Source organism: Oryza glaberrima, chromosome 9 (genome assembly GCF_000147395.1).
Source record: "Oryza glaberrima chromosome 9, OglaRS2, whole genome shotgun sequence".
Classification (NCBI taxonomy): Eukaryota; Viridiplantae; Streptophyta; class Magnoliopsida; order Poales; family Poaceae; genus Oryza; species Oryza glaberrima.
In genome coordinates, this window is record NC_068334.1 from 9,200,832 (window position 1) to 9,216,010 (window position 15,179).

General features: G+C 42.0%; 2 protein-coding genes across 5 annotated transcripts; one reads left to right on the plus strand and one right to left on the minus strand.

Annotated features, from left to right (window-relative positions):
* The first annotated feature begins 4,263 nt into the window (after window positions 1–4,263).
* LOC127783917 (L-type lectin-domain containing receptor kinase IX.1-like) lies at window positions 4,264–8,806 on the plus strand. 4 transcript variants are annotated; one of them, XM_052311077.1, is made up of 4 exons: window positions 4,264–4,809; window positions 4,911–5,126; window positions 5,185–6,936; window positions 7,995–8,806. In XM_052311077.1, exons 3-4 carry the CDS (start codon window positions 5,462–5,464, stop codon window positions 8,689–8,691), a joined length of 2,172 nt encoding a protein of 723 aa, XP_052167037.1. In that variant the 5' UTR covers window positions 4,264–4,809; window positions 4,911–5,126; window positions 5,185–5,461; the 3' UTR covers window positions 8,692–8,806. The 4 variants fall into 4 exon arrangements, with proteins under 4 accessions (XP_052167037.1, XP_052167034.1, XP_052167036.1 ...); XM_052311074.1 differs by having other exon boundaries at window positions 4,911–6,936; XM_052311076.1 differs by having other exon boundaries at window positions 4,264–4,785; window positions 4,911–6,936.
* A 1,041-nt stretch (window positions 8,807–9,847) lies between these two features.
* Window positions 9,848–12,291, minus strand: LOC127783918 (ankyrin repeat-containing protein At5g02620-like). The gene is made up of 4 exons (XM_052311078.1): window positions 11,979–12,291; window positions 11,344–11,883; window positions 10,711–11,228; window positions 9,848–10,626 (listed from the first exon to the last, which is right to left on the minus strand). Exons 1-4 carry the CDS (start codon window positions 12,289–12,291, stop codon window positions 9,934–9,936), a joined length of 2,064 nt encoding a protein of 687 aa, XP_052167038.1. The 3' UTR covers window positions 9,848–9,933.
* Window positions 12,292–15,179: the final 2,888 nt, after the last annotated feature.

The window sequence follows — 15,179 nt, forward strand, 5'->3', positions numbered from 1 at the left end:
TTGCTCCAGAATCTGTCAGGGGGTAATTCGTTCGGTATAAAAAGTTGAGGGTGGAGAATGAGTTTTTTAATTGAGGGGTAATTTGTACTGCCCTGATTGATAAGGGATAATTCAGACTTTTTCCTGAATATGAATATAAGTAGCAATTCGTGCTGCCACAAATTTGCATATAAATAGTTTGAGAAGGCTAAAACAACTTGCATTTATTGATTTGCAAAAAAATAGATTGAGAAGATTAAAACAACCTGTGTTGGGAATGAAAGAGTGGTATACAATATGCATATAAAAAGAAAGATAATGCTTTGTCTCGGAGATTTCCTCTTGAGAGATGAAAACATACACTTTTCAAAAGAAACTAGGATATCATGAAAACATACACTTCCCAAAAGAAAGTAATATTAGTTGTTCACAATACAAACATTAAAAACTTGAATCCTCTATAAGGGCATAGGCATACACTTTGGTGAAGGAACTAATTAAACAAAGTTGATTAAAAAAATGTTTGCTGCCTATTTATTAGATTTGTAGTGTGCTCCTAACAAAAAAATGATTTGTAATGTTCATACTTTTAAAATGATACATAAGGTAAGCCCTATATAGGTCTATATGGGTCAACTACACAGGATGTTATAGACTTTATACTAATATTAATTATGTTTAAACTCCAACGGTTGTAGAGGAAAAGGTCGACATGTACAAACATTAAAAGTTACAATATTACAACTTCAACGGTTATTTTGAAAGTATGAACATTACAAATCATTTTTTTGTTAGGAGCACACTACAAATCTAATAATCTAATAATCTAATAATGTTATTTTGACTTATTGTTGTGTTAGAATGGGGGTCTATTTTTTTAATATTGCTCAAAGTTATGTTCATATTACTTTTATTATATCTATTATTTTTTATCAACGTATGCACGATGATAATATATATATAATTATTTTTATAATTCTATAATTTCTTAAGTGTCACGGAAAAATCGGAAGATGTAGCCCTAACTAACGTGACATATTTATTCTCAAAGTTGAATTAAATTGTATGAGTTTTTAAATGCAAAATAATCAAAAGAAATAAGCGGATCAAATATTAGTATTTTGATTTAGATGTTATATTTGCTTATTTGTGTAGCATAGAATTTTTGTTTTTCTAAAAGCGTGAAAATAGGAAAAGAAATAGGTAAAAAAGAGGGGAAATAATTGAGAGGAGGGAATAGACGTGTGAAACGTACGTATATACGTACGTACATGCCATCAGGCGCAGGTGGGCCCAGATATGGGAAGACGGTTTTTTTATAGATAAATCTAATATGGTTACAAATAATGTGTCCACCAAATTTAATGAAAATCAATGGTTAGATGTTTGCTTTCTTTAAAGATTTTATTTAATTTATTAGTGTATCACGTGGTGGCTTAGTAGTATTTGTAGGATGTCACATGGCGGTTTAGGAGTATTTGTAGCAAGCTTAGTGAATTTTTAGTATATAATAATAGAAGATAATAGATTATATTCAGTTTGTTCGTCAATTAAACTTGAGGCGGGCCGTACTTTGGTGAAATTGCTGATGGACGACTAATCGCGCGCCGGATCAACCTATTAGCATTTTTAGCCCACGTTTTTAGTCTTTTCTATTTTTTGTAATTTGTGTCATGGGTAATTTAGCTACAGATGTTGGGTTGTGGAGCACGTACGCTTTCCAAACTGTTAAACGATGTATTTTTTGCAAAAAGTTTTTATACGAAAGTTGCTTAGAAAAATCATATTGCTCCATTTTTGAAAAAAAATTAGCTAATAATTAATTAATCACGTGTTAATGGACCGCTTCGTTTTCCGTGCGCACTGTGCTGTTGGGAAATAGCTCCAGCGAACACACCCTGGCTGTGTTCTTTGCTCCTAATTCCCAACCCCTCTCTATCGTATTCCGCGCATACGATTTTCAAATTGCTAAACGATACTTTTTTGTAAAAAGTTTCTATACGAAACTTGCTTTAAAAAATCATAATGATCTATTTTTTTTAAAAAATAAGTAATACTTAATTATTCACGTGCTAATAGGCTGCTCCGTTTTTCGTGCGGAGGAGTTTGGTTCCCAACCATCCGAAATGAACACGGACTAAACTCAGCTCCACCTTTTTAAGTTCATTTTATGAGGTGCTCTACTCAGCCCCGCTCCTATTCTAGATGAAGCTAGAGTGAGCTTGAGCTCAGCTTCAGAAGAGATGGAGATATGCCAAACATACCCTTATTGGGCTGATTCGATTCAATGGGTCAAATCGGGCCCTTTTCTTTTTTTAACAGGTTGCACTTATTTCAGTCCATACATATAAAGTTTACGTATACAAGATTTAAATATATATACATGGTGTACGTACATATACGCTTATATCTACGGGTCTGTTCGGATTGATATCAAATAAACCTTACCAAATTTTGGCATTGTCAAATTTTTGGTAAAATTGGCAACATTGCCAAATTTTGATAGGATTAGGTTAATAATGTTGCCAAAATTCTATATACATTACCAATATTTAATAACAAACTACATATAACCACATAAATATCAATTTTATCAAATAATAATATGGTATAAAATGCCATCAATCTGAATGGGCCCTATGTGTATATATTCTTAGTATGTAAACAAGCGTACTTATGCATGCTACAACGTCGAGACGTGTGAGCAATAATATAGCGCATTAGTCCACTGCTAGCTCCAATTCATTTATAGCCAATCTATTATATTATTAAAGGAATAGAAAAAGTTGCCTCCACGTTCGCTCTCACGGCCTAGAAATTCTCACATTAATCGGAGAAAAAAAAGCAGAGTCCATATAGAAATACAATTTAGAAATAGCTGAAATTCGGAATTAAAAAATAAGAAATATTAGAAGAGGAGACTACATTCCATATAGAAATACAATTTAGAAATAGTTGAAATTCGGAAATAAAAAATAAGAAATATTAGAAGAGGAGATTAGAGTCCATATAGAAATACAATTAGGAAATAACTGAAATTCGGAATTAAAAATAAGGAATATTAGAAGTAGAGTATAGAGTCCATATAGAAATACAATTAGAAAATAACTGAAATTAGGAATTAAAAAATAAGGAATATTAGAAGTAGAGTATAGAGTCCATATAGAAATATAATTAGGAAATAATTGAAATTCGGAATTAAAAAAAAAGGAATATTAGAAAATAAGGAATATTAGAGGTAGAATATAGAGTCCATATAGAAATACAATTAAGAAATAATTAAAATTCGGAATTAAAAATAAGGAATATTAGAAGTAGAGTATAGAGTCCATATAGAAATACAATTATGATAATAGAAATTTGGAATTAAAAATAAGGAATATTAGAAGTATAGTATAGAGTCCATATAGAAATACAATTAAGAAAAAAATAGAAATCCATAATTAAAAAATAAGAAATATTAGAAGTAGAGTATAGAGTCCATATAGGAATTTAAAATTAATCTAAAATTTGGAATAAATATAATAAAATTAAAGTAGAGTTTAGAATCCGTATAAAAATACAATTTACAAATGGAAGAAGAGCCTAGAGTCCATATAAAAATACAATTTACAGATAATGAAAATTCGGAATTAAAAAAAAAGAAATATTGAAAGACGAGTCTAGAATCCATATAGGTATATAATTTACAAATAACTAAAATTTGATATTAAAAATAATTAATAACTAACACGTATATATAATACAATATAAATATTACACATTAGTAGTTTCGTAAAGTTAGTATAAAATTTAAAATTATATTGTCATTTTAATATATTTGAATAATACATTAAGAAAACATATATGCTATTACATGAGAGAAAATATAATGATGCTAACTGCGCAATCTGCGCGGGCCACCATGCTAGATCATATAATAGTTGCTTATTATACTGTTAATATATGGTCCCATACATACATTGCGTCTTGGAGTCCGCGTTGCAGCTAGCTACAGATATGTAGTCTGATGCTCTTATCTCTCATATTTTATCTCACTAAAATATATTTACAGCTGGCTAATAGTAACGTAGACCCTTAGAATTGGATAAAATTTTAAATAGTCGCTTGTCAAACTGCTAAATGATAGGTTTTGTATGAAACTTTCTATATAAAAATTGCTCTAAAATATCAAATTAATCTATTTTTCAAATTTATAATAATTAAAACTCAATTAATTATACCTAATACCATCGCATTTTGCGTAATAGAATTGATCTTCAATCTAAAATAACACCACCGAAGTCTCTGACAAGAAGACCCGTGCTCCCCGCCGGCCGCCGGTGGACGGAGCTCTGTGTCAACCGGAGCTCGAGCTGCTTTCCATCACCGGACATGATGAAAGCCTTGATCTGTTGCCGGCAACGTAGTTTCTCTGCCGGCCAACGCGACGGCGCGACATCCCCTAATCACTCTCAATCCATTCTGTGGTAAGGTAGGGCAACCGCAGGTGATTGGAGAGGCACCCTCAAAATCTCAATCCACCCGCCGGCGTACATCTCCGCTACCACCTGCTGCGCGTGGCGTGATGGCTCCAAGCTAGCTTTCCCCGCCGCGCCCGCCTGAGGATCCACACCACCCGCTCGGCTGTCACGGCTCGCCCCACATCGCGCGCAGGATGTTCGACGAATTGCCTGACCCGGACAACGTCTCGCCGTTACGCGTCGTTGACCAGACTGCCCCTGCTTCCCCCGGCATGTGCACGCCCACGCCGTGCAGCTCGGGCTTTTGCTACAGCACGTTCGTCGGGAGTGCTCTGCAGCTCTGGTGCGCATGTCCCGGCGGCGCAGGGTCAGACAGGCGCTCGGCATCTCTCTTCTTCCTCTGTTAGATGTCTTGCCGTTACATGATTCGTCTTGTGCTGATTTCTGTTGGATGCTTATGCTAAACAGGGAAATTTACACGGAGAGACATGTTGCAATATCACTGAACATACCGGGTGGAGATCATTTCTGTTCTATGTTGTTGGAGGGCGCGCAGGAATTCTTTGATTCATTCAGATTTTACCATCAGGTTGCACAGATTTGGTTTCTGGTTCATTATAATAAGCAATAAAGCAACAAGATGACCCAAAGGATGAATTCTTTGCATCTCCCATCTCTCCACAGGTACCACCTTTTGGCTCCATTTGCTTGTCTTCTTTGGCCTAACTGGTTTCCTCCACAGCTGCATAGCTCTGTCAGATTATGTGATAAGACCAATTGCATGTCACTTGAAGCCGGTTATGACTCCACAATGCAACATTGTTGCAAGCGTTGGACTATGTGATAAGACATATTGCATAGCCTACTATTAATGAATGGGTTTGGGCCAATTATGAAATGCTAATAGTCCGCCATTTGGAAGGCTTCAACCTGGTTAGCCGGCCGGCCAGTCAGACAGCTACCCCGCTGTCTTGCAAAATTATGGCTAGCAGTTCTCCCAAGCATCAGCAGTGGCAGCAATGAGCTCTCATCGCCTTCTATTCACACAGCTTCACCTCTACAACTTGCTGTTGCTCATCCATGTTCACCATGCTACCTCACTCAACTTCAGATTTGACTTCTCCGAGCCTGGTTCGTACTGTACCCCTGGTTCAGAGATCGCCTGTGCTGGCGATGCCTATCCCTACGCCCATACGATCGAGCTGACAAAGACTGACATCAGCGACGGAAACCTCCGCAGCATCGGCCGCGTGTGGTATGCACGGCCGGTGCCGCTCTGGAACAACACCACCGGTGAGGTGGCCAGCTTCAGGACCACCTTCTCCTTCCAAATCAAGCCGGCCAACCTGGACGTCAGTGCTGACGGTATGGCCTTCTTCCTCGGCCATTACCCGTCAGGCATCCCTCATCGCAGCTATGGCGGAAACCTCGGCCTCTTCAATGGCAGCAACAACAAGAACGCAACGGGCACCGCTAGGATCGTGGCGGTCGAGTTTGACACCTACATGAACAAGGAATGGGAGAAGGATGGCAACCATGTCGGGATCGATGTTAACTCCATCGTCTCTGTCGCGGCAACCTCACCGGACAAGAACTTAGCAAGCGGCACCACCATGACTGCTGATATCAGCTACGACAGCAGTGCAGAGATACTGGCAGTCACCTTCTGGATCAACGGAACCTCCTACCATGTCAGTGCCAGCGTTGATATGAGAAGATGCTTGCCTGAGGTGGTCGCTGTTGGTTTCTCTGCTTCTACCGGAAGCTCCATTGAAGTACACCGGGTGCTGTCATGGTCATTCAACTCCACCCTAACATGGATGAATTCTTCAGTAATGCCACCAGGAGCAGCACCTGTGCCCCCAGAAACTATCAGCTCTGAACCAATAATGTCACCAGGAGCAGCACCTGTGCGCACAGAAACTGTGAGCTCCCAATCACAAGGTAAATTACATGGTATAATAGCTATTTCAGTTGCAGTATCCTTTGTGCTGGTATGTGCTTTCATGGGTTTTCTTCTACGACGTCGATTAGTATGGAAGAAATCAAATGAAATCTCTGATGGAGATTGTCAGATTGAACTTGATGAAATTTTTTATTCAAAAAAGGAACTTGATGAAATTGAGTTTGCAAAAGGTGTTGGCCCCAAAAGGTATCATTACAGTGAACTAGCTGCTGCGACGGGTAACTTTGCAGAGGAGAAGAAGCTAGGAAGAGGGGGTTTTGGTCATGTTTACCAGGGCTTCCTGAAAACTGATGATCAGGAACGGCTTGTGGCCATAAAAAAGTTCTCACCAGACTCATCTGCTCAGGGGAGGAAGGAGTTTGAGGCTGAGATCAAAATCATAAGTCGGCTGAGGCATCGGAACCTTGTCCAATTAATAGGATGGTGTGACAGTTGCATGGGACTCCTGATTGTTTATGAGCTCGTATCAGAAGGTAGTCTTGACAAGCATATATATAAAAATGCGAGGTTGCTAACATGGGCCGAAAGGTACAATATCTAACTCATCTTTTGCTGAATATGTTTGCTTTTTTCAATTTAGAACTTCTTGGAGAACAGAGATAAGAGTTGTACTCATGGATGTCAGACTTGCAGTCTAATGGTAACTCATGGATAACAAACTTGCAGTCTCATGGTAATTCTTGGATGTCACACTTGCAGTGTAATGATATGTTCTTTTTAAAGAAATCATACAACGAGTCCAATGAAAAAAAATAGAAATCGTAATAAATTTTTAAAATTCGTTATTAATAGAAGACATATCCTTTTGAGTATCTTACTGGATAAGTTTGGTGATTAATAAGGTGTGCTTCTAGATAGAGCCACTGGCCCACAATCAGCGCAATTCACAGGATAGCCCAATAGATTGCAGAATAAAAATGCTGCTCACATCTACTTGAAAATTAATTAACTAATTAAATACCAGCAGCCCTTTGTACTTCGATTGTGAAGTTGATATATAGTTTTCTTCTAATCACAAGGCTATGAAGGTTAGGCCAGGACTCAGTCCTAATCAGGTGTTTATTTTTGCTATGGTATATCTATCCAACTATAACACAGGACTAGCTAAATTTTCAGGTAGATTTGAGTCAATTAAGGAACTAAAATTAAGACCACATTGCGTCTTCAGTTGGTTTCTTAGAGGTTCAGCTGTGTATTATCTTTAGGGATAATTTTATCATCCTTGAGAAGATACCTAGAGGCACAATATTTTCTAATGAAAAATTTGGTACTTCGAGGTACTAAGTACTTTCAGGTACCAAAAATTTTAGTGTAAAATTTAGATACGTCAAGGTACTTTCTAAAGGACTGTAAAAATTCTCTTTCTTTAGAGGTTCAGCTGTGTAGTTTCCTAGAAAAATATAAAGAACATCATTAAAATTTAGTATTTAGCATGTAGAATTCAAATCCATCCACATTCACCAGAAGTTAGTTTTTTGAGTTAGTCTCCGGTCCTCGGGAGGTACTAGTCTCTTGGTGAAAATAGCTACAAACAATCCTCTCTTGCCATCCATATCATTTTCACTATGATAGTCTTTCATCAACAGGTACAAGATCATCATTGGCCTTGGCTCTGCACTCCACTACCTTCACCAAGAGTGGGAGCAGTGCGTCGTCCACGGCGACATCAAGCCAAGCAACATCATGCTCGACTCCTCCTACAACACCAAGCTTGGGGACTTTGGCCTGGCGAGGCTCGTCGACCATGGCGCCAAGTCACGGACAACCAAGGTCGTGCTCGGGACCGCCGGGTACATCGACCCAGAGCTCGTCAACACGCGCAGGCCAAGCACCGAGTCCGACGTCTACAGCTTCGGCATCGTCCTCCTCGAGATCGTCTCCGGCCGTCGCCCCGTGGAGGAACCGGACGACAGCGACGAGCTCTTCGTGCTGTCGAGATGGGTGTGGGACCTCTACAGCAAGAACGCCGTCGTGGAGGCGGTGGACGAGAGGCTCAGGTGCAGCGACGATGGCGACGACGAGCTGCAGATGGAGCGCGTGCTCGCCGTCGGGCTGTGGTGCGCGCACCCTGACCGGAGCGAACGGCCGTCCATGGCGCAGGCTATGCACGCCCTGCAGTCGGAGGAGGCAAGGTTGCCGGCTCTTCGGCCGCAGATGTACAAGGGTGTGCCATTTCTTGCCATGGGAGAACATAGGTACAGCGATCTTTCAATTGGCACCACTACCAGCTCCAGTGCCAGTGGAACCGGCTGCACTGCACATTCAGAGCCAACTAAACTGTAAAAGACGATGCCCTATTAGCGATGTAAAATGCAGACTCTGACTGAAATTTATTTTCTTGGTAAAACTGAAACTGGAATAATTGACACAGGGTGCTGTGGGAAATATGGCTGACTCCTAAGCTGTTCATGGATTGGATAATTTTGTCGTTATACTTGTTCGAGCGGAGCATCCTCTATCCCTATTTTTATCAGTTTATATGCATTGAAAATTTAGGGGGCTGCTATAAAAAAAATCCCATTCAGACGGATGAAACCGGTTACGTATGAGGTCCTAACCGGTATCAGGTGATTTCTATCAGGTTACCTATCAGACGATATCCTACCAGATACCAGGCAATTTCGGTACCAAGAAATCACTTGATATCGATTAGGTATTAGGGGATGATATATTAGAGGTATTAGGATCTGTTATTTAATCGGTCAAAGTAACCTGAAAATTTATCAGGTATCAGGTATTAGGATCTGATGTACGGGATGCCGTTACGTAGCATTCCTGAAAATTTATTAGAGGTCAAAGTAAAATGGAAATCATGAACGTGTTCAGGTGAAAGTCAGGAATTTTACATTTGCGGATGGATGAGCCTGATGGAATGGATGAGAAAGTGCGATTTGTTTTTGGGTGAATAGCTAATTTAGTCCTTCAAGTTTCAACGAAGGCTTAATTTGGTCCTTTACGTTTCATTTTATCCACATAGCTCCTCCAAATATTTGTTTTGGCTTGAAATCATTCTTGGGCCCACTTAATATGCCATATGGCTATTTTTAGTCAATATTTCTATTAGAAAATGTCCCTTATGCCCTTAATTTGTATACAACTATATACTAGATAAGAGAAAACCAAGATGAATAAACAACATTGCATATGTACTTCCCATTATTTTAACATGTGCACATAAACTTAAGCAATTGCTATCTCATACACTTTCTAGTACATATTTTATTTTCGTTTTACATAATTTAATATGCATTATCTATAAAAAAATTCAAGCATGCAATTTTTCTCTTATATATGTGGATGATGAGGGGGTATAAGTGTCATTTATCAAGAGAATTGTCGGTTCAAGGATAAGTTTGAACTAAAATGAAAACTTGAAGGATTAATATGGATAGATTGAAACATCAAGGACTAAACCAAGCCTTAGGTGAAACTTGGAGGACTACTTTGGCTATTCACCCTTTGTTTTTCATCTTGTGAAATACCAATAGCACAACATTTTTTCAGACAATATGTACAACTGCCCTGTCAGATCGTGTTTACGACGACATAGACGGTAAGGAAAAACGCCACAGCATTCAAGAACCAGAACAAGTACAGAACTAACAGGTAAACCCCCACCGACCGGAAACGCCGCCCGATGCGCCGACGCGTCCACCCACTGTCTTCTCCGGCGAGGGCACGAGGCAACAGAAGCAGTGTGGTGAAGGTCGGCGCTGGCACGGCCCAGACGAAGCTGAGCGCGACCAAGAAGGCGAACGGCAGCACGAAGATGCTCCACAGGATGTACTTGGTGGTCGTGCTGTCCAGCCCGGAGACGACGGCGGCCATGAACGCCAGGATCATGCTCATCAGCGCCATCCAGAGGAAGATGAGGGACATGCATATCCACGCCGTGCTTGAGCGTGCCGCCCCCCTGCCGTAGGTGAGGAGCATGGTGGCGATCACGGAGGACGCCATGGCCACGGTGTCGAGCACCAGGAAGGCGTTGTAAGGCGTCGTCGCGCGGAGGTTCGCCACGCCGTCGGAGTTGTACCCTCCTGGCACGTTGAACATGGCGGTCAGGGCGATGGTGGCGATCAGCAAGGCGACGATGCCAAGGTTCTTGGTCGTTTTCTCGTTCCATTCCTTAACATTTTTGCTGCTCCATTGGGATATGCAATCTTGTCGTTGCGCCCCGAACCGAGCTCCATTGGCTGACAGTCTGAGCAAAAAACCAATCTGACAGTGAAAAGAAACCAATTTTTAGTTCGATGAAATCATGAACAAAGCTAGCTACGACTAGTTTCGAATCGAGAGTACTACCATGTGCAAGAAACCGGTTGTGTTTGATGCGAGGTCGAATGGTGTTTGCCCTTCGTTGTTAACAATGTTCAGTTTGATGTTTCTGCTCTCCAAAATTGCGAGACGCGGGTTCCCGGCCTTCACCGCGTAGTGCATGGGTGTGTTCCCTTTCTTGTCTTGCTCATTGAAAAGCTCAGCAACAGATGGATCGCCAAGGATGTATGACACTACAGGTTCATGGCCTCTCTCGATGGCCAGATGGAGAATGTTTCTGCCCTCGTTGTCGACAAGCTCGGCAGAGTCTGGGCATTCTTTCAGCATGTCTTGGATGACATCAAGATGACCCATCTTCGCTGCGACATGAAGAGGTGTCAATCCTTCTTTGTCTGGGATGTACATAGCCGATGGCATCGACTGAATCAACATGCTGATGATCTCTCGGACGCCATCAGACGCCGCGTAGTGCAGCGGAGTGCTTTCCGATTCATCGGGTTCCTTGGCCAGATTCGAGTTCCATGACAATAACTCGCGTGTGATTTCTACATAAGACTGAAAATTAGCTCTGCAACAACATTTTCTTGGAAAAAGTTTCGTGTCTCTGAATTCTGAATAGCTGAAGAACTAAGTGAAGTTTTCAGTAGGTCAACGGCTCACCTACGCTCTGAAGAACAGCTGCGTGCAAAGCGTTCTGCCTCTTGGGGCCAGACGCAGACGCGTGCTTCCACTGGACGATGGCTTTCACGGCGCCGATCGACCGCCCGACGACGGCGAGGTACAGCGGCGACATTCCGAAGTTGTTCACACCGCAAGACAAGGCCGGAGCGGCCACCATCAGGACCTTCACCACCGCCACGCGCCCGTGCCGTGCCGCCACGTGCAACGCCGTGTCGCCCGCGCTGTTCTTCGTCACCAGTAGCCCGGGAGCGCCGGATCCATGCATCTGAGCTAGCCTGATGAGAAGGGACACCATGTCGCGCCTCCCCGCCCTCGCGGCGTGGTGCAACGCCGTCTCCGACTTGGTGGTCTCTTTCGGCAGCAGCGCCGCCACCGCCGCCGCGGCCGTGTCGTCGCCATCGCAGAGCTTCCTCACAAGCCCAATCTTCCCTTGACCGGCCGCCAAGTGAAGAACGGTGTTCAGCCCTGCGGTGGTCTCGTCCAGGACGCACTGGCCGTCATGCCTTCTTCCTTGTTCCTCTGTCAATAAAATAGTCAAATTAATGTAGACAATTAATTTCAGATTCGTAGATTGCACTCTGCAAATTGGGATGCAACTCGATACATGAATGTACCTGCTGCCGTTCCACTGGGTGAAACAAGAAGTTCCTGGAGCTTGTCTACAGATCCAGAGAAGGCAGCGCGATACAGCTCTGGGCACATCAACCTGCGTCCCGCATTCTGCTGCTCCGGCTGGGTGGCTGCTGCTCCGGCATGGACGGGGTCTTCTACGGGAAGTTGCAGCAGAGGGAGTTCGAACGCCGTGTCAGCCGGTGAGTTCCTCGCACGACGTAACGCGGCTCTCAGGTCATCGTCGCCGAGCTCGTCGGCCTTTCTCAAAGCTTGCTCGATTTGCTCGGCAAATTGAACACCAGCAACATGATCCATCTCTCTCGTATGGTGGAAATTACAAATGTTAGCCAGGCTCTTCAATTCGATCGCTTGATACTGGTATTACTGTCGCGTTTAGGCGTTTAATTAACAATCAGCGCCTTGTAAGGTTACTTGGCAGGTCAACTCGAAAGTAGTCGCTACATTGTCATCGCTCGCTTGATCTTCTGTTTTTCAGTATTTTACAGAACACAACACTGAAGTATGTGCGCGCACAATAACCCCAATGAACACATACTCTCACTGGAACCATTTTCGAGAAGAGAACTTTTACGTTGTTTGCATTCCAAAAAGGTAAAGATCCAACGGTTCTCAATCATAGGTACCATGTTAAAAGTATTTAAGTATTGATATAGGTACTTAGGTACTAAGGGTAAAATTATAATTTTGCTAGTAGAGTGAAAATGGTATAATTATTCCCTAAATTATAATAGGTACCGCATAGGTACGACCGCACGTGTTAAAATCTATATGGTGTTAGCGTTGTGTGTTTTTATTTGCGCCATTTTCTCTTTTGCGTGGTTTACGTTGTGTTCAAGTTAAGTCATTTATCGGCACTAATATCAATCAAATATTGTCTCCTGTTCAAACGCTCGACCATGCCAAAAGCTTCTTCTTCGACCGTGCCTCCTGTGGCTGCACCCGTTTAAACTCTAGAAGAACAACATAAGAGGAGATCTTGTTTTAGTCCCTTATGCAAGGAATTTGTGAACTACATAAATAACTAATCAACTGCATAAATAAGCAAAGGGTAACTTACGAATACGCTTGCCTAGCCATCAATCGGCCGATCCCGTCTCCTCCAACCCTCAACCATACCGGCGCTTCTCCCTCTGTCTCCCTCCGGTGAACAGGTTCAAACCGTAGAACACACAAGAAGCAAAGGGAGAGAATAAAGGAGACGCGAGTGTTACGTTCTAATCGATCGCTAAAGATCTCTAAATCAACGGAGTATCCTGATTTACCTTTTTCTCTACAACGATATCGAGATCTACTATGATATACCGATCATTGGTTGGAGGTATTCAATTCACATAAAAAAACTCATGTTTTACTAGCTAATTACTCAATTGCCATCATGTTACAATTATTTTGTTCCCTACCTTGCCCTTCACTTGATCAATGGTATAGATTATTCTATCTCCAAGTACCTCTAAGTACCTCGCAAACACCGTAAAAGAAACTGGGCCGATATGGCTTGAGATTCAAAAATTCACCATGTACGTCTCACTATCAAGAAGCACATTGCATACCATTGAACAAATTAATTATCCTTAAATGTGAACACCCATGTTAAGTTTTTTTCTCGATTACTCATTTCTTAATAACTAGATGATGCACCGCACTTTGCTGTGGGATATATGTTAGATAATGGAGAAATGATGAAACGATTTGGATTGAAATATTATCAAAATGATTTGAGAATGATGATCTAGCATATGTATGTTTAGTTTTAGAAATGAAGTAAATTGTAGATATAATTACTATATGCTTGCATGTTGAGCTTTGTGTGTTTAATGGGTTGATGTGGCATGCTTGCATGTAGAATTTAGGAGTGCTAATAAATACTATACTTGCATGTTGAACTTAGTTATTTAGTGGGCATTAGCTTTATAGAAAGAAGAGATTAATGATATTTCTTCTCTTAAATCAAAGGGATTGTATTATTATTTGGCTGCCCATTGATCGCATGCATGATTTTCCATAATCCTTTTTAATGGAGAGCCTTTTTAATATAGTGACTAGGGGATGGGATCCCGTCATAGGTGTGGGTTTACTTTAATGACCAAGCTCCCATGTCCCACCAAGCTGATCTCCCGCATGCGAAGCACTAGGACTCCCTCGGCTTCTTGTCTCGTTGGTTGTAGCAACAACAGGGAAAGGAGGGAGGAATCAAGGAGACAAAGGGAGAAGAGGATAGGAGGTGCTAGCGGCATGTGGCTTGCCGGTTGATCATGCGAAGACGATGCATATACCTCGTCCCCCGCTTTGACACTTTGTACCTGGCTTGCCGGACTTGGAACCTCTAGGTACCAGCTGATACCTAGGTATCAAACTACATACACCTAGGTACTAGAGCCTGGTACCTGGGTACCAAGCTTGATACCTATGGGTATCAACCATGATACTTACAGGTATCGGCCTGATATATGCGGATACATGTGGGTGATGACAAAGTTCAACAAGTACTAGCTAAGTATGTTGCACCCATGATGTACTTGCAGACAACACTGGTGAGCAACACGGTGGTGACATCCTCCAGATCTTGAATCTCCTTTGCCATAGGGTTGACCTTGGAGAGCATGTCCTTTGGGTCCTGCATGATCTCCTGCTTGCTGGTGTCCCCCTCGGCTACCACAATAGCTGCGGCCACGGGGGGTGGCGTAGTCAGCGAAGCTCTTGATGCCAACCCGACAACGATCATCCCGAGCAGATTTTCATGGCAAAGAGGGATGGAAAGTTAATGATGGAGGGGTGGTCCTTAGGGGGTGAATTGGAGGAGGAGGTGAAGAAGGAAGGTACAGGGGGCCAAACCATGGAGGGAGCACTGTAGCAAGGTGCTGGTTGGTGGTGGGGATGAGAGGAGTGGGAAGAGAGGATAAGACAAGAGTGGAGAAGAAAAAGGGGATGGGGAGACTCAGTTCTATTAACCATCCCATCCACGCAATGCCGTAGTCTAGTTTTTCTGTTTTTAATAACAATACATCGAAATGATATAATTACTCAAACATCATTCTTGCGCTCTACATAGTTAGGATGCATACAACCTATGATTATAAAAAAGAACGACATGACATCAAATATCATGCCGACAAAATTCATGCAGTTGTCATCCCTACCCGTTTTCCTCTTCCTTGGTTCTCACAGTGATCCCGAGTCCAGAT